General features: G+C 44.2%; 1 protein-coding gene across 1 annotated transcript in view; it reads right to left on the reverse strand.

Moving 5' to 3' along the window:
- The window catches only part of cdh23 (cadherin-related 23), a 674,096-nt gene that overhangs the window by 532,276 nt on the left and 122,467 nt on the right, over positions 1-19,353 (reverse strand). The window contains exon 8 of the mRNA XM_060854138.1: positions 17,434-17,546. Coding sequence (XP_060710121.1) covers positions 17,434-17,546 — 113 coding nt within the window. The remainder of the gene's footprint in view (positions 1-17,433; positions 17,547-19,353) is intronic.

The raw sequence follows: 19,353 nt of genomic DNA on the forward strand, positions 1-19,353 counted from the left end.
GAACCCACAGTCCTCAGCAGGCAGGAACCTGTCCCCCACCCTCCCCAGCTGCTGTATAGGCGTCCGCAGCCACCCCAGGGGGGACTTACCTACAGTGGCGAGCCTCGTGGAAATAATCTCCAAACTCGACGCGAAGATTGATGCTTTCCTGGAAGAGTCCTGAAGCCGGTGGAATTCACTCTCGGCCGCGCTACAAAAGCACGGCTGAGACATCGAAGAAATTGAATGCCGAGTCGGAGGGGTGGAGCTAAAGGCCGCGACCTCTGAGGCCATTGCAGAATCGGCCGTGGATCAGGTCCAAACTCTCGAGCAGCAAGTCCAGACCTTAGAGAACCACAATGACAACCTCGACAATTGAGGTCGTCGAAAAATATTCGTTTGCTGGGCCTTCCCGAATGGGAAGAGGAAGGCCAGCTTACAAGGTTCCTTGAACAGTGGCTTCCACAGCTGTTAAATCTGGAGGCTGGATCAGGCCAGGTAAGGGTAGAATGGGCCTACCGGGTCACAATATGCAGGCCCGGCTGGAACCAGCGCTCCCACCTGGTCCTGTTCCGGCTGCAGAGCTGTAAGGTGAGGCAGATGCTTTTGGAAGCCTCCAGAAATCTTGGGAAAGATCCACAAGCCATGACTCATAAAGGATCCAAGATTATGTTATTTCATGACTCTTCCCCAGCTTTGGTCCGAAAGAGGAAGGCGTTTGATGAAGCAAAGATGTGTTTAAGGGATTTAAACATTCAGTACTCCTTGTGCTACCCAGCTATACTGTGCTTTAGCCATGAAGGGTCCGTGTATAACTTCGGATCACCAGAGAAGGCCAAGGAACTTTTGGACTCTCTTAGACAAACTATAAGAGTTAATTGATGTTGTTTTGCCCTCCCCCCCCACCTTTTTTTCCTTTCATTATCTGTTTAATATTATCTCCGGGGAATGGGAAGAAGGGTTTATTTATTTATCCTTTACTTAGTGATTTCCTTTCCCCTTATAGGCCAGGGGGTCTAGTTAATGTAGATAGGGCTACCTTATCTTATTTTATCTTTGTCCTTGGGAGCGGGGTTGTTTTCCTCTGTTATTTTGTATTAATATATTTAATTATTATTTGCTGAGACTGTAATTTTATAGTCATATATGTTCATATATGGTATTAACATTACCAAATATATCCAGGTGTTGGTGTGGGTGGTGGGTGGGGGATAGGGTACTCACTGTTAGTTCTAGTTCAGTAGTATACTTGAATTTTCTTTATCCTATCGTGGGGCACTGGTTGGGAGAGGTTATGATGGGTTTTTTGGAAAGGAAGTGATGCTCCCTGGGAATAAGGAGGAAGATCTCCATTTAAATATGTTTTATACATTTTTTTAACTATTTAAAAATAGTTTTTTTTATGATTTTGATCTGAATGTACTAAAGAGCTTTTATTTTTGTGAATTTTATATGCTCTTTGCTCGGGATGTTTTGGATAAATACGGGTTTTGTTGTGATCTGATGTTAACACATTCTGAGCATGTATATCACTGCTTAATTAATGTGTTATCCGTTGGATTTTTTTTCTCTCTTGAATCATGTAAGAATTTTAATGATACACTCTGGTTAGTTGTAAGTTAGACGAGTAGTTAGTTGAGTTTTGTGTTTTTTTCCTTGGTATTTCTGTTTTCTTGTTTGATAGATTTTGGTGATCATTTATTTAAGATTTAACTGTATATCAATGTTTATACTTGGGTCTTTTTTTTAAGTTTTCTTTTGCAAACTTCAATAAAATTTTCAATAAAAATATCTAAAAACAAAAAAGAATCAGTCGAATCTGAAAAGCCGGCTTGTAGCAATTATACTCCCGGTCTGAGCAAGTAACATTCGTTGAAGTGCAAAGTATATATTTTCTTAAAGACTTATCCAACTGTTATGCTGCTACAATCAATGAGAACTGAAGTCCAAGCCGTAAATCCATATTTAACAAATATGTATTCAGCAGACCACCAGTTCTCTTATTGATTTTAATTAAAAAAAAGAATTCCTGGGAGTTGAACATAAATCCAAAAAGGTAAGTCAGCACTTCTCAAGGTGTGAATATGCTTCAATGCACATTTTATTATAACTTTCAGGTTTAATTTAGTGATTCAATGCAGTGACAAAAATAGAGACAAACAACCCTAGGTGTGTAGGAGGAGAGACAACAATTATTGGCATTGTGGCACTTTGGGGTAGCGTGCTCCACCATTTTGTGTAAACATGCAAGGTTAATTACGCATCCACTTTATGACGAGTCACTAACTGAACTTCTCAAGGAGGGTAAAAAATGAGGTCTGCAGATGCTGGAGATCACAGCTGCAAATGTGTTGCTGGTCAAAGCACAGCAGGTTAGGCAGCATCTCAGGAATAGAGAATTCGACGTTTCGAGCATAAGCCCTTTCCTGATGAAGGGCTTATGCTCGAAACGTCGAATTCTCTATTCCTGAGATGCTGCCTAACCTGCTGTGCTTTGACCAGCAACACATTCTCAAGGAGGGTCACAGGATTTGAAGCTTTAACTCTGTTTCTCTCTCCGACTGAGTTTTTCCGGGAATCTCGGTTTTTTTTTCAGATTTCCGGCATCCGGAGTTCTTTGTTCACTCTCTCCCCGGTGTTTTGGGGAACTCACTTCTGCACCTCCACCCTTTGGTTTTCCAGCAACACTGAACTTCACTGGCCTTTGACATTCACAGTGTTTTGGGATTTCTCCGTTCTTAAAGGCAGCAACACTCAGTGGGGAGCACGCTCGCATCAGAGTCAGCTTTTGCAGCACCACTCTAATTTAGACTCTGATCTCCAGCATCTGCAATCCTCACTTTTGCCTCATTATTCTCCGTCCCCCAAGTTCTGGGTTTAAGGATCCAATCCTGAGATTACAGTCGGAGTATCAGAGGAGGGCCACACCCAGAGAAGGGCTGAAGCAGTGCTGTACTGTGAGGTGTGGTGACCTTCAGGTAAAACCATTACCAATCATCTCTCTGCAATGATACAGCAGCCCAATGGCACACTCTCAACTATGACAATGTTAACTTTACCTTTAACACAATGAAGCAGAGAAGTGCCTAAGCAATTACAGGAACAATATCCTGAAGGTGAACGTTTCTCTCAATTTGAGTCAGTGGCGAGGCAAACAAAGGTAAACTCTGACTCAGGAAGGTCTGCCTCAAAATTACCATTTCCTTGAGGCTCCTTAGACAGCCCCTTCCAAAACCACAAAACCACAACCAGCTAGACAGGCAAGAGCATCAGATACATGGCAACACCACCTCGTGAGTTCCCCTCCAAGTCAGGAACAATCCTGACTTGGAACTACGTTGCTGCTCCTTCAGTGTCACTGCGATTCTCTCCTCAGTAGCTCAGGCAGATGTAATTAACCTTGCATGTGCCCTTTGTACCCCAGGACTGCAGCAGTTCAGGAAGACTGCTCAGCCGCCCCCTTCCCCCTGGGATGGGTAAGGTATTCTGGCCACCCTGTCACACCCACAGCCCATAATGAATAATACCAGCTTCCTCATTAATGAATGCACAAACAGTTAAGAAACCTGCAAAACATCCCTACACAATATGCTTAACCAATTTTAAAAATGAGTAAATTTAAATAAAGGGTTTATTCCTCAGGTAAAGAACAAACGAATCTCAGACTAACAGGCTAAGAGTTGAAAAGTCTAATAGGCCTAAAATAAATTCCAATGTCTAAAACTGCCACTTCTGATTGAGGTTTTTAAAGACCCTGGATCAATTGTTTGATATTCAGCTATATCATCAAGACAACTGATTTAAAAATATAACTGTTTTGGTAGGAACTGCAAACAAATATATTGTTGTTAGCCAAGAAAGATAATAATTCCAGTTGACAGCAGTATGAAAGCAGGATGATAGTTTTGGTCACCTTGTTATAGGAAGGATATTATTAAACTGGAAAGAGTGCAGAAAAAATTTACAAGGATGTTGCCTGGACTCAAGGGTGTGAGTTATAGGGAGAGGTCGGACAAGCTAGGACTTTTATCTTGAGAGTGTAGGAGGCTGAAGAGGGACCTTACAGAAGTGTATAAGATCATGAGAGGCATGGATAGGGTTAATGCACTCAGTCTTGTTCCCGGAGTTGGAGGATTGAGGACTAGAGGGCATCAGTTTAAGGTTAGAGGGGAAAGAATAGAAGGGAACCTGAGGGGCAACATTTTTACACAGAGGGTGGTGCGCATATGGAATGAGCTGCCAGCAGAAATGGTTGCAGCAGGTACATTACCAACATTTAAAAGGCATTTGGACAATTACATGGATAGGAAAGGTTTAGAAGGATATGGGCCAAGTGCAGGGAAATGGGGTTAGTGTGGATGGACATTTTGGTCGGCATGGACCAGTTTGGGTCAAAGGGCCTGTCTCCGTGCTGTAGGACTTGATGACTCTATGGCATGGTTGTGATGTATGAAGTGATGATGGACATACACTGGGTAGACAGGAAGAAACATTGCCCCAAGATGAAGTGATCAATGACCAGGGTTGGGGAGGGGTGGGGAACAGATTTTAGTGGAAGGGGCAGAGGATGTTGCAGTGGTACTGTCCCTAGCACTGAGGCAGGAGGTCTGTGTTCATGCCCCACTTGCTCCAGAGGGTTTGTAATAGCTTCTCTGCTATGGGATGGAGCAGACAGACAGCTCTAGTAGCACAGTGGTAGTATCCCTATCTCTGAGCCAGGAGGCCCAGGTTCAGGTCCAATCTGCTTCAGAGGGTGTGTAATAACATTTCTGAACAGATGGAATAAATTAAACATAAAGCAGAGCCAGGGTTAGACCTGTAGAATGGTCTGCCGCGGGCTGGGTGTGGCCTGTGGACCCCATGAATAGTTGCTCTAATTTGGTGTTCAACAATAAACATTATTCTTTTCCAGTCTGGTTTCTGGAGTTTTCACTCCCCCCACCAACAAAGAAATCCACAGCGATGTGTATTATAAAATGGCCAGACTGAACAATCAAATCCCCTTTAAGCAGGAGAAAGACTCTCCCAATATCATTACCTACAGGGGACGCCTCTCACCTCATCTCACCTTCATAAACACAGAGTGAAAAACAACTGCAGCTGCAACCATTCATGACAGAGATGGCTGTGGAGTAAATTAGCTTGTGCATGCACTCAGTCTGGTGTTCTCTCAAGTTTTATTACTCTGGACTGCACAGTGTCATGTTGGATAACAGGAATAGGAAGAGCGCAATACGCGTTTACCAGCCTGCTGATTCATTGGGAGAAGTCGTTAGTATCCCCAACTCCCTTAACCCACCTCTGTCTGCACTCCCACTGAATAAAAACCTGTCAATCATTAGCATTGAAAGCCCTAATCTCCCAGCCTCATGAGGGAAGAGATCTGGATTTTCGTTACCCCCATGTCCAGTGTACTCCCAGATAGCAGCGGTGTAATTTGAAGATGAAGCTATCTTGTTCTAGATTCCTCACAACTGGAAATGAACAGAGTGCCTATTGAATTCTTTGTGATATGTGACGGCACATTGATCCTTTCAAACAGAATACTGAAGCAATTCTCACTCACCAATACATATTACAGCTCTAGCCTGCTAAGACCCAGTTCTCCGGAATGTTCCAAATGATTGACCGAAGGGTTACATAACCAGCTCAAATTCTATCAGGTTTGACAGCTTGGAATTCTGTTATGCCATTACATATTGACTGCAGTTTACTTAGGCATATATTTGAAAATAATTTTTTGCAGGGGGTAGGGGAGGGGAACGAAAATAATTCTGTAACTTATACATACAACAGCTACAAGGTTATCAATGTGTGTGAATATGAGAGAATGTGTTATCAACATATGAGAAATGAAAAGAACTGCTGGAAGTCAGAAAAAGTATCTAAAACTGCTGGAAAATCTCAGCAGGTCTGGCAGCATCTGTGGAGAGAAATCAGAGCAAACATTCTGGTCTACTGACCCTTCTTCAGAACTGTGTTCTGATGGACCTGAAATGTTAACTCCGATTTCTCACCACATACACGCTGCCAAACCTGCTGAGAGTTTCCAGCAAGTTCTGCTTTTGTTACCAATGTGTGAAGTTTGGGAAGGTGATGGCCTAGTGTTATAACCTCTGGACTGTTAATCCAGAGGTGCAGATAATGCCCAGGGGACCAGAGTTCAAATCCAACTCTGGCAGATGGTGGAATTTGAATTTGTTTTGGGTGACACGGTGGCTCAATCGCTATTCTCAGTGCCAAGGACCTGGGTTCAGTCCCAGCCTCGGGCAAATTGTCTGGGTGGAGTTTTCATATTCTCCCGTTTCTGTGTGGTTTCCTCTGGGTGCTCCGGTTTCCTCCCACAGTCCACTCTCAAGCTGGGGATGAACTGACCACTTCCTTCTCTCTGCAACTTAAGAGTCATAGAGCTGTACAGCACAGAAACAGACCCTTTGGTCCAACTCGTCTCTGCCGACCAGATATCCTAACCTAATCTAGTCCCATTAGCCAGCACTTGGCTCGTATCCCTCTAAATCCTTCCTATTCATATACCCATCCAGGTGCCTGTTAAATACTGTAATTGTACCAGCCTCCTCCAGTGCCTCTGTGGACAACCAGGAGGCTGGAAGAACACAGCAAGCCGGGCAGCATCAGGAGGTGGAGAAGTCATTGTCCTGTAGAAAGGTTATCCCCGAAACGTTGACTTCTCCACTTCCTGATGCTGCCTAGCGTGCTGTGCTCTTCCAGCCTCCTGCTTTTCTACCTTGGATTCTGGCATCTGCAGGTGTTTTGTCTCTACCACTTCCTCTGGCAGCCCATATCATGAGTGCTGTGCTGCCACCCCTTCTCCACCAGCTCACTGCCGCCAGCTCTGGACACATCAATGTAGGAGGCACCATCTCCTTGCCACAGAGTGGATATCACCGCTGCCAATGCCAGTGTCAAACCCACACTCGCCCCACGACCAGGAGTCCCTTGCTCTGCTGTCCCCTTGATGACGCTAGTGTGGTCTTTCTACACTCATCTTCTCTGATAGCAGTGACTACCACAAGAGGTTGACCATGAATAACAAGAGTCTGGCCAAAAATGCTGTGGCTCAGTGAGCTCCCTCAATACTGCCTCCTCCCCTGCCCGCTTCCTCTCTCTCTCTCTCCAGGTCATGGGTCAAGGAGGACTAAAGGCTGACGGCCTCAGCTGTACCATTCCCCACCTCATCAAGGTGTAGGTACAACATACTCAAAGAATATCAACGATAATGCCAATACACAGGATAAAGTCACGCTCATGAAGGTGAGCATGGCTGAGATAGCAGTTTGAGAGCGGCAATGACCAAAAGGACTCTCACACCATTGTCCCCCGAGGCTGGGTGTGAGATCGTGACCTTGGCGGGGTAGGTTGCCTCTGATGAGGGTGATGTGACGGAACTGTCCAATGAAGACCTAACGCAGCTCGAGGGTCACCCTGCCTTCTCGAGTTTTTTCAACAGGACAGCTGTCACGAGCTTTCCAACTGGCGGAAGATATGGTGGATATTCTCATGGAGAATGATGCAAACAAAGAGCACAATATCGCGGTAAACAGGAGTAATGATGACGCTATGTCCTGTCTGACTGCTATGTGCCAACCAAAGCAAAACAGAACTATCCAACAGCCCTCGGGTAATTTTCATGGGCATTAGTCCACGAATTCCACGAGTGCATACCATTGTCAACTGAAAACCACAGATACTTTTCTGCGGTTTGCTTTTTAATACAATGCGTACTTTGTTTCAATTTGGAGGAGCTGGTGTGGGCCAGAGGTTGACAAAGTTAAAAATCACACTGTCCAACAGGTTTATTTGGAGGCATTTGGACTATAACCTTGTGTTGTCTGATTGTTTACTTTGTTTTGTTTTCACTGAGGTGAGAACTGAGAGGTGGTCATTCTGTTCAATTCTGGCTTCTAATTTTAATATCAAGCCCACACATTTCATATGTAACGTGGTCATAAAATTCAAGTTCCACTTCCCGGCACTGCAATTTGTTTTAATGTTAGCCTCTGAAGGCACAGCTATGCAATCTGGGTGAGTTGCTGCTCAAAATTGCCTCCTTCACCGATGAAAGCTATACTTATGTCTAAACAAACTGCTACCTGCTCAACATTTGCAGGATGGTTCTCCGCACCTCCGTCATTGGCATTACAAAGACCAGAATGGAGGCCAGCCAGTGCATCCAGAGCCGTTTCACTGATATACATCTATCACTTTGATCACTGCTCTCTAAACATTGGCACATTGGCACAGTGGACTTCTGAATTGGGGGCAGGAATGGATACATTGGCCATGACTGCTCTCTGGATGTCTACACCAGTAGACGGGGACTGGGGATATCGACAGCCAATTTCACCCAAAGCACGAGATCAGTCATTTTGAGATAAGAGAGTAGCATCGGGAAGATTGTTGGGGAAGAAAGACCGTGGATCAGAAAGTGGGCATTCAGAAACCTCCACTCATCACAAAGCTACCGAGTAACAATGCCGTGGGTGTACCAAGGTAAAGAGCAGGATGCCAACATTTGAAGTTGCTAAACCTGACGGCTCTACTCAAGGAGGTAATGGAAGCAAGGCCCTTTGTGATAATGGAGATCTTCAGTGCTTTGAAGAAGAGCACATGGGCCCTGTGATTGGAGGTGCCATAGAAGGCCAATGCCACTTCCCATGAGTTAGATTTAGAATTCTTGTCACATGTACACAAATGAGTACAGTGAAACGCGTGTAAGTCACTACTTGCACCATCTTAGGTATAAAGGTACCCAGGTACAATCTTTAATTACAGAATAGAGAAACGAAGAAAGGAAGTTATATTCAGCTCTACACAGTATAACCATAGGTCAGAAATGCAAGAAGAAGCAAAGTTAAAAAGACAGACATCGCAGTCTCTCTCTCTCTGAGGGCTCTCCGCAGCAGACCAGTCACATGGTCTGACTGCTGGCTGCCTCCAAGCTCCAGACCAGGCCGCTGGCTTCCCCACTCTGATCGCGCTTCAGGGGCCAGGACTGAGAGTCCGAGAAGACAGTTGTGAAGTTAAACAAGTGATCTGCTCTCACTGGGATCGGTATTTCAGACAGATCCAGGTAACCGTCACAACAAGGTCACCTCCGAAAGTTGTGATTTCAAGTAAACCTGTTGGACTCTAACCTGGTGTCGTGTGACTTCTGACTGACGAAAATGATCATTTATTTCTGAACAAGATTTATTGGATTTTTGTACATAGGTTTAGGGCAATACAATGCCACTGATTCTGCGAGATGTTGCAGCTTTAAGCAACCTGAGCTTTCAGATTAATTGCTTGCTGCTCGATCATCGTTCTGATGCTCCCATCCGTTCTGGCATTCCTAACTCAGAAAGCAGTCAGGGATCATGCAGCATCTTACAATCTCACTCCAGCAGTGAAGGGAGTGATAGCCAAAGGTTCAAAAGCGATGCACTGGGTTTTCAACTGGGTTTTTCAGAGAACAATCCCGGCTCTGGCTAATTGGTCTCATGCTGATGGGAACGCAATGAGAGTTCCACTGAGCCTCAGGAGTTTCACATTCCTCCCAGAACAAAGTAAAAGCTGCCTGTCAGCACCTGTATAGATATTGCTTATGTGCAATGAATATATACAAGTTGCATATGTACATATACCACATGTACATTCAAATACAGCTACGGACATAGAATGGCTTAGATAACCCCAAACAGCTCAACATAAATAACATACAGATAAATGACACCTACAGACACTAAGATACACACTATGGAAAACACTGTTTTGTGTCTGCAAAATCTTCCTTACTGTCCCATTACTTTGATAAATTTTGTTATGATCTCTCCACCTTAATTCGTTTGTACAGTTTTGGATTATCTATTACTTTGAGTAGAACCTCAGCATGTGACTCTTATACCAGCCACATTATTCCGGTCATTTAGTTTGTCTCCGGCACCACCTCATTTATAATTTTTTGTAATTATCTCTCTGCCTCACTTAATCAGATTACAGGTCATCCCTTTGCTGGTTATTCAGCTATTGACACTTCACTCACCATCTTGTCACCCTTGATCACCTGCAGAGACTTAATACCTGACACTCCACTCATAGCAGTTGGATGATATTTTGATATCTCAGCCCCGTAATCTCTCTCCCTGCAAACTCTGTGTCTGTGTGCCCTTCTCCCACACTGCACCTGCCAAAGGGGTGGCGCTCCAAAAGCCTGTGATTTCAAATAAACCTGTTGGACTATAACCTCGTGTCATGTGACTTCTGACTTTGGAAACATCGAAACAGAGATACAGACAGATTAAAGCACAGATACTCTCCTGGATAACTCGATACATACTAACATAAACGAGTTTTGAGAAGATTTGTAGTTCAGGTTGAGGTTCTGGATGTAGGTTTGCTCACTGAGCCGGAAGGTTTGTTTTCAGACGTTTCGTCACCGTACTAGGTAACATTATCAGTGAGCCTCCAGATGAAGCACTGTTGGTATGGCTTCAAGCAGGCCATGCCACCAGTGCTTTATCTGGAGCCTCACTGATGATATTACCTGGTATGGCGACGAAACGTCTGAAAACAAACCTTCCAGCTCAGCGAGCAAACCTACATTCACTAACATAAACATGAGATATATGCAGCAAACCCAGCTAAATACTACACATACATATAAACAGCAATGCAGGTAGATAGTATAGTTATATTGAGGTACAGAAACGTGCACACATGAATCTCTGTAAGAGAAATGCTGGCAGCCATAAACAAGCAAATAAGAGTCAGAAAAATGTAGATAGATGCAGTGTCAATAAAAAAAACAAAAGATGTGAATGTTTTTGTGGTTATAAAAACCATCAAACTGCATAAATCTTTTTGAAGCCACTGCCAGATTAAACACCCTTGAGGGAACAGGGGTGTTAACAATTAAAATCCTTTTTTACCAGATTAATGTGCTGACAGCTTTAACCGTGACATCAAAAACAGCAATTTGGGAAAGGGAAACAAATACACAAACGTGGCTTGTGGCAATTGTAATAAGATACTTTACATTTAATCTTACTTGGAGGATTTAACTTTTGAAAGATTGTAGAAAAAAAGATTTATTACAGGGTTTCGTGGAAAGGTCTGAAGGTTTCTTTGGGAGCAGTAACCGTGGACATTGGAGATTCTTTGAAAACAATGACTGGGATTTTCCTGGGGTCAAACAGCTGTTATTCCAGTGAAGATTGGAGGTGCACATGGAGACCCTGCGGGTTCCGCAACACTCAAAACTCGGAAGGAATGCTGTGGGAAATTGAATTTTCCACTGTGCAATTTTACTCTGTCTCGAGGTCTCTGAAAGTTGCCTGGGGCTTGGGGTGGGGATGGGTGTGGAGATGGTAGGGCTGGGCCTGGGGGTGGGTGTGGGAATGGTAGGTGTGGGAGTGGGATGGTGGGAATGGGGTGGGGACAGGGGTCGGGATGGTAAGGCTGGGGGTGGGAACAGTGGGTGTGGAGGTGGGGTTGGGGGTGGGACAGTGGGGATGAAGACAGTTGGGGTGGGGGTGGGGTTGGGGGTGGGGCTGTGGGTGAGGATGGTGTGTGTGGGAATGAAGACAGTTGGGGTGGGGACGGGGTAGGGTGGTAGAGCTGGGGTAGGGATGGTAGGGGGGTACATTTCGCTGGTTCTGATGATGACATTAAGGAAAAGTTAGACTGTTAAACACATAGTCTAACCACTGACTAATTATTCAACACAGCCCATACTTAACTTACTCACCCCCAACTACATCCCGTCCCCCTCCGAGGCCATTTACACTCTCAGACCCTGACCTGAGATTCGCAACCCACCTTCAACCTCCCTTACCTCCTGACTGGAGTTGACCCAACCCTCCCTCCCCTGTTAGCCAGGCACCCAACCAGTCCCATGCTCCACTCCCTTGCCCCCACACTCCCCCCCAGCATCCCTGTGCCAAACCCTATCCAACACTCCCCCTAAACCCTGACCCAACACAATACCCCCTTCCTCTGATCTGATCCCCCCTCCCTCCTGATTGACTTAATGCAATTACCCCTCGTCCCCATGCCACTTCTCCATCTCCTGCCAGGTTTGATTTCTACCACCCATCTTGACCTAACCTAAACACTACATCACGTATCTTGCCACCTTGTAATCTACCCACTTGGCATCTTTCTTTCTTGGTAATTTACCCAGCTGGTAACCTACCCAGATGCCCCACATAAACGATGCCATGTTAACCTAGCTCTCTACTCATGTGTCATGCCAGCCCTGGCACCATGCAGCGTCACCATTGGCACACTTCCTAACTGGCATCCCACTCACCTGGCACACTGTTACCCAACCTAACTTGTACCTTATTTACCCAGCTCCCTAAAGTCCCATTTATCTCATGTGTTTAGTTTGACAGCAGCTGTCAAAGTGGCTGCTGTGAAAGAAAGAACTGTCAAAATGCAGGTATGGCTCACCATTTCTGAGGGAGCCATGGGCTGCATCTTCTCTCAAAAATAAAGAGCTCCCATCTCTCCTGAAATAATGGAAAGCTGAAGTGGAAATCTGGGTGAGATTGCCACTCCTTCGAAAGACTGGCCCCACATGACTGGTGATAACTTCTTGTCTAGTTGTGGACCACTTCATGGGGCTGTTTTGAACAGTGACTGGCTTGGAGAGAGTTGGATAGAAGCACGTGAAGAAAAAGCTGAGTTGGAGGAAAACCTGCCAAGAACAAGCTGCCTAGCCCGTCTCCCGTTTCTGAAAGGAAAACCCTCCTGTTGAGTTCAGGGTGAAACCTATCTGTTTGAAATCTCAACCTATCTCAAGATTGTATTTCCTAAGCAAGTAATATCTGCAAGACATTGAGGCAACAGTGTATGTGTGTGTAGTGACTTGACCACACCAGTTAGAACATAAAAGCAACACATTGAGGAACAGCCAACTCTTTGACCTTCTGCCTTCAAGATTAACCCATTGGCTGACATCCTTTAATTCTTCCAGAAAATCAAGCTTTTGCAGAAATCTGCTTTCTTTTTCTCTCTCTTCCTGAAGTATGTGTTTGCCTCCACTTTAAGGATAGGATATCACTTTAGGGATATTCAGAAAGATGAGCTTTACTTTAATTTACAGGCTATGTTAATTAATTATTGCATAGTTATTGATTAATCTGTTTAATATTAGAAATCCATAACTGAGTCTGTTAAAATAACATCTAGTTGATAGATTTTCTTATTTACAACACAGTATAGACAAGATTATCTTAATTGGTCATCTCGATAACTGGAAAGTATTTTTGTTTTACATTATGACAGCCGGAGCGTTGGATTAGAAAGATGGCATGCTTCTTCAGCTGAAACCATTACAGCATCAAGAAACAGAAGCCATTGTTACCCTCCCAACATTGTTGGCATTACATTTTGATGCTTTGGATTTTTGTTCTTTTCCATTTTAAAGAGATGCATCACTGTTTCCACACTGACATGTGTTAATGTGCTTTGCAATCCCTTCTGAAAATATAAGCACATTAACGCTTGGACTTCAGTAATTACAGCTCCCAATAAACTGCTTATAGAGTTGCACATCCCTCAGCAGTACATTAAAGACTTCCATCAATAAAGAAGAATGCACTTAATGCCAGAACAAAACAATCTAACGTGAGGAAACATTTGGCGCAATTCCCAGTCATGAAACGTTGCTCCCTGACTCAGAAGCTGCATTGACACTGCTGGATTGACTTATCATTAATATCAGCATTGTTTAGTGACACTTAATAAAGAGGGGATTTTCATCAGGACAGAGAGCACATTTATTGCTGAAATGCCACAGAAAGCAGCTGAAACCAAAACATTGAGTTTTTTCAAGAAGGAAACAGACATTGTCCTTCAGGCTGAAGGGATCTAAGAATACGGGGAGGAAGTAGGAACAGGGTTCTGAGCTGGATGACCTGCCATGATCATTTTTACTGGTGCAACAGGCTCGAGGAACCGAGTGGCCTACTTCTGCTCCTATTCTCTGTTTTTATGCTAATAGACCTGCTCACAATCACAGAGAAAGGTGCAAAATGAACTGACTTCTACCTTTTTATGAAAATGTATTCATTGAAGGGATGTGGACGTCGCTTGGTAGGTCTGCATTTGAGCCCCTTGAGGAAGTGGCAGGGAGCTGTGTTCTTGAATTGCTGCAGTTCATTTGATGTAGGTATCCTCACAATGCCAATCGGCAGGGAGCTAGAATATTGACCTAGCAACATGGAAGGAAAAGGGATATATTTCTGAGCCACAAGGTGGGCCTGGACAGGTGGTGGTGATGTTCCCATGTATCTGCTGTCTTTGTTCTTCTAAGAGGCAGAGGCCCCTGGTTTGGAAGGTGCTGTCTGAGGAGTCTTGCTGCAGTGCACCTTGTAGATAGTACACAGTCATGCATCAGTGGTGAAGGGATTGAACTTTGAAGATGGTGGACGCGGTGCGTATGTATGTGGCTGTTTTGTCCTGGATGGTGTCAAACTTCTTGAGTGTTGTTGGAGCTTCACCCATCCAGGCAAGTGGGGAGTATTCCATCACACGCCTGACTTGTACTGCGTAGATGAGTCAAGGAGTGAGCTACTCACTTGCAGGATTCCTAATCTCTGTCCTGCTAAATGAGCAGTGGCGCACAACATTAAAGCAGTGAAAAAGATCAGAATGTGACATAATCCGCAGGGTAAACCTCAAGCACAGCAGGAACTAAACCTTGGGTCAGTTGTCACAACCACAAAACAACATTGTTTATTCCAGTTACAACGCCAGATTTGAATCTCACCCCTCCCCACACCCCGCGCATGCATGCACGCACACACACACTTACACACACACCTATTTTTGTCACCCAAACAGAATCATGACCTTTGGAAACAGGATGAGGACTAAGTCATTTGGCTCAATGTACCTGCTCCACCATGCTTTAGCGACCTATGGGGTAAATGGTCTATTGACTCTGTTGCTAGTCAGTATATTTTGACCATGCAATGTTTGTATGGCCTTATCAAGATATATAAGATAAGGGGACTTGGCAGGGAACATGCTGAAATAACACAGAGAAAAGAATGAGGGAGCACAATTTAAAAATAAGTGATCTCCCATTTAAGGCAAAGCTAAGCAAGTGCATCTTCTCTCAGAGGGACATGAGTGTGTAGATCACCCTTCCAAAAAAACAGTGGAGAAATGGTCCATAAGACCATAAGACATAGGAGTGGAAGTAAGGCCATTCGGCCCATTCAATCATGGCTGATGGGCATTTCAACTCTACTTACTCCCCGTAGCCCTTAATTTCTTGTGACATCAAGAATTTATCAATCTCTGCCTTGAAGACATTTAGCATCCCGGCCTCCACTGCACTCTGCGGCAATGAATTCCACAGGCCCACTACTCTCTGGCTGAAGAAATGTCTCCGCATCTCTGTTCTGAATTTACCCCCTCTAATTCTAAGGCTGTGTCCACGGGTCCTAATCTCCTCGCCTAACGGAGACAATTTCCTAGTGTCCACCCTTTCCAAGCCATGTACTATCTTGTAAGTTTCTATTAAGTCTCCCCTTAATCTTCTAAACTCCAATGAGTACAATCCCAGGATCCTCAGTCGTTCCTCATATGTTAGACCTACCAGTCCAGGGATCATCCATGTGAATCTCCACTGGACACGTTCCAGTGCCAGTATGACCTTCCTGAGGTGTAGAGACCAAAACTGGACAGAGTACTCCAAATGGGGCCTAACCAGAGCTTTATAAAGTCTCAGTAGCACAACGGTGCTTTTATATTCCAACCCTCTTGAGATAAATGACTACATTGCATTCGCTTTCTTAATCACGGACTCAACCTGCATGTTTACCTTTAGAGAATCCTCGACTAGCACTCCCAGATCCCCTTGTACTTTGGCTTTATGAATTTTCCTCACCGTTTAGAAAGTAGTCCATGCTTGTATTCTTTTTTCCAATATTGAATGTTGTTACGGCAGAGGGAGATAGTGTCTTACCTAAAAGGGGAGTGAAAGTTTTATCAGGGGTTGGCGGGAATGTGGGGGTGATGCCACAATCAGATCTTCCATGGTCCTGTTGAACAGTTGAGGTTCCATAAGGGGGGGGGGGGGGGGGGGGGGTGGGCCGGGTGGGGTGAGGGGCAGTGGGGATGGGCTGAGGGTCTATGCACACAACATCCCCCAATCAAATTGTTTGAATGTTAAAAAGGTTCTTTGTTAAGGCCTTTGAAACATTGTTTTGAGATAGTTTAACTGATGTACGGTGTCACTTTCCTAGTTACTTTAACCAGGGTTGCTGAATAAAGCAGTCATCACACTTGTTAAAATATTAGCTTTAACTAAAATAAAATTAAGCATTTGTACAACTTTTGAAAACCCTGGCTTTGAATCCGTTCATGTATCAGTGAGCCCAGAACCACAACATTGGGGTTGGAGGGTCTGAGCTACAGAGAGAGGCTAAATAGGCTGGGACTGTTTTCTCTGGAGTGCCGGAGGCTGAGGGGTGACCTTATAGAGGTTTGTAAAATCATGAGGGATATAGATAGGGCAAATAGTCAAAGGAATTTATCCCAGTGTAGGGGAGTCCAGAATTAGAGAATACAGGTTTAAGGTGAGAGGAGAAAGATTTAAATGGTATCTGAGGGGCAACTTTAATATACAGAGGGTGGTGCGTGTATGGGATGAGCTGCCAGAGGAAGTGGTAGAGTCAGATACAATTACAATATTTAAAAGGCATTTATATGGTTATATGAATAGGAAGTGTTTAGAGGGATATGGGCCAAATCCTGTCAAATGGGAATAGATTAGATTAGGATGTCTGGTCGGCGTTAATGAGTTGGACTGAAGGATCTGATTCCGTGTTGTACATCTCTGTGACTCTGTGACTCTAAAGATAAGGCCTGGGAGAAAAGCTAGGTTTGAGGGCAAGGGGTGAGTTTGAGAGGAACAGGATAATATCATTTACTTCGTAAACCAGAGACATCTAGCAACATTCCCTCTTATCACTTTCCAAAGTGCAGAACAAGCAAGGGTAAGGTGGGAAAAAAAAACATTTCCACTCACTGGGCAGCTGGGGTCTGGAAAGCACTGCCTGGAAATGTGGTGGGAGGTAGGTTCAGCTGAGGTACTCAGGAGGGGCAGTGGATAGAAATAGTGTTGGGAATATGGGGAAAGGCAGGAAATTGGCACCAGGGAGGATAGCTGATAAAGGCACGATGGGCCAAACAGCCTCTTGCTGCACCATAATTATTCTGTGATGACATTTCTTTACGTGGGTGTCCCCTTTAAATGTTTCTGCTCGGTCAAGTCTAAAAGGTTCAAGCCTTTGCATCCCCCAGTTGATCTTGTCAAAATATTGCACAATCTCCCTGAAGGTCCAGCAGGACTTAAGCAATTTTCCAAATTCATTTGCACCAAATCTCATTTGCTTTTTTTGCTGATGAAAGGGTCTCTATGTTAGAATCACTCACCCTTACAGTCAATATAAACCCTGAGCTGTACAGGGGATTTTCTCGATCCAGAGGCCCGTTCAGAGTTAGAGCTCCACTGATGTAATCTAAGGCAAAGATGCTGTTGGTGTTACCTGTGGAAACAAAATCAGTCTGGTCTGTTATTCACCCAGAGCAGAATGACAGCAAATAAACAACAACAAAAAAATCTCTAAACAGCCTTTTGTCATCCATTGGAGATAGGCTGGATTGACTGTAACAGCCTTTACTGTATGACAGATAAAGTGGGCGGCACGGTGGCACAGTGGTTAGCACTGCTGCCTCACAGCGCCAGAGATCCAGATTCAATTCCCACCTCAGGCGACTGACTGTGTGGAGTTTGCACGTTCTCCCTGTGTCTGTGTGGGTTTCCTCCGGGTGCTCTGGTTTCCTCCCACAGTCCAAAGATGTGCAGGTCAGGTGAATTGGCTATGCTAAATTGCCCATAGTGTTAGAGGCAACAGCAATTTTCTGAGATCTGGGGCCAGATCATTCAGGAGAGATTTTAGGAAGCATTTCTACACACAAAGGGGAGTAAATGTTTGGAACTTTCTTCCACAAACAGCAATGGATGGAGAATCAGTTGTTACTTTTAAATTTGAGATCGATAATCTTTTGGCTGCACAGGTGTTCAGGAATATGGACCAACAGCAGGTATATGAGGTAACAGCATAAGACCATAAGATACAGGAACAGAATTAATCCAATCAGGCTATCAGGTCTGTACTGCCACTTGACCTGATATGTTTGTACATTTTAGACCTTTAGTGAAGCCACATTTGGAATATTGTGCACAGTTCTGGTCAGCACGCGATCAGAAGGATGTGAAGGCTTTGGAGACAGTCCAGCAAAGGTTTACCAGGATGTTGCCTGGTTTGGAGACTCTTAGATACTGGACAGACTAGAGACTGGACAAAGTTAGTATTCACTTGAATGTCGAAGGATGAGGGGCAACCTGACTGAAGATAAAATAAAATTATGAAAGGCACGGACAGAATGGATAGTTGGAGTCCTTGTCCCAGGAGAGAAATGTCAATTGCGAGGAGATCCAGCTCTAACCCCTCTTAAAGAGCTCTGTCAGAAGGATGCTTCCTCTTGCGAAGAGTCTTTTACGAGGGGTCACAGTCGAAAAACAAGGGGTTGCCCAGTTAAAACTGGGATGAAGAAATATTTTTCCCTCTCTGAGGGTTGAGTGTTTTTGAAATTTTCTCCCTCAAGATAGAGAGATAGAAATTTATTGTTACTTGTATTTGAGATAACACAGTAAAATGTGTATAAGTCACCACAAAATAGCACCATTTAATTCCATAAATTATAAACAAAAAGATACAAAGTTAAGATAAATATTATTTTTTGATAATTCCATGGCTTCATGCTTTCACAAACCAGCTACTGCTGAGGACTAGGGGTTTCTTGAAACTGCTGAGGACTGGGGGTCTCTTGAAACTGCTGAGGACTGGGGGCCTCTCGAAACTTCCAACAACTGAGGCCTGTTGAAACTGACGAGGACCAGTGATGCAAAATCTTTGAATATTTTGAAGGCAGAGGTCGACGGTTTCTTGATGACCGTAGGGATGAAAGAGTAAAGAGGAAATGCTGGAACGTAGAGTTGAGATTAAAATCAGATCAATCAAGATCTCGCTTAATAGTGGAGCAGGCTCAAAGGGTCAATCTTTTTGCCCTTGCCCCAAGGTTCTGCAATTCTTTCCTTTTATTTTTGTAAATCCAATTCTCTCTGAAAAACCGTCCTTTCAGGCAACATAGTCTCCAACTAAGTGCTGATCCAGCTGTAACCTGAATCAGAGCTTGCAGAAGTACTGTCGTGTAGACGCTTGCTTTATTTTTTTCCCTCCCCCACACATCATTTTGAATTTTCTCAATATTTTGATTAATTTTTCTGGG

Source organism: Hemiscyllium ocellatum, chromosome 43 (assembly GCF_020745735.1).
Source record: "Hemiscyllium ocellatum isolate sHemOce1 chromosome 43, sHemOce1.pat.X.cur, whole genome shotgun sequence".
In the NCBI taxonomy this organism is placed as follows: Eukaryota; Metazoa; Chordata; class Chondrichthyes; order Orectolobiformes; family Hemiscylliidae; genus Hemiscyllium; species Hemiscyllium ocellatum.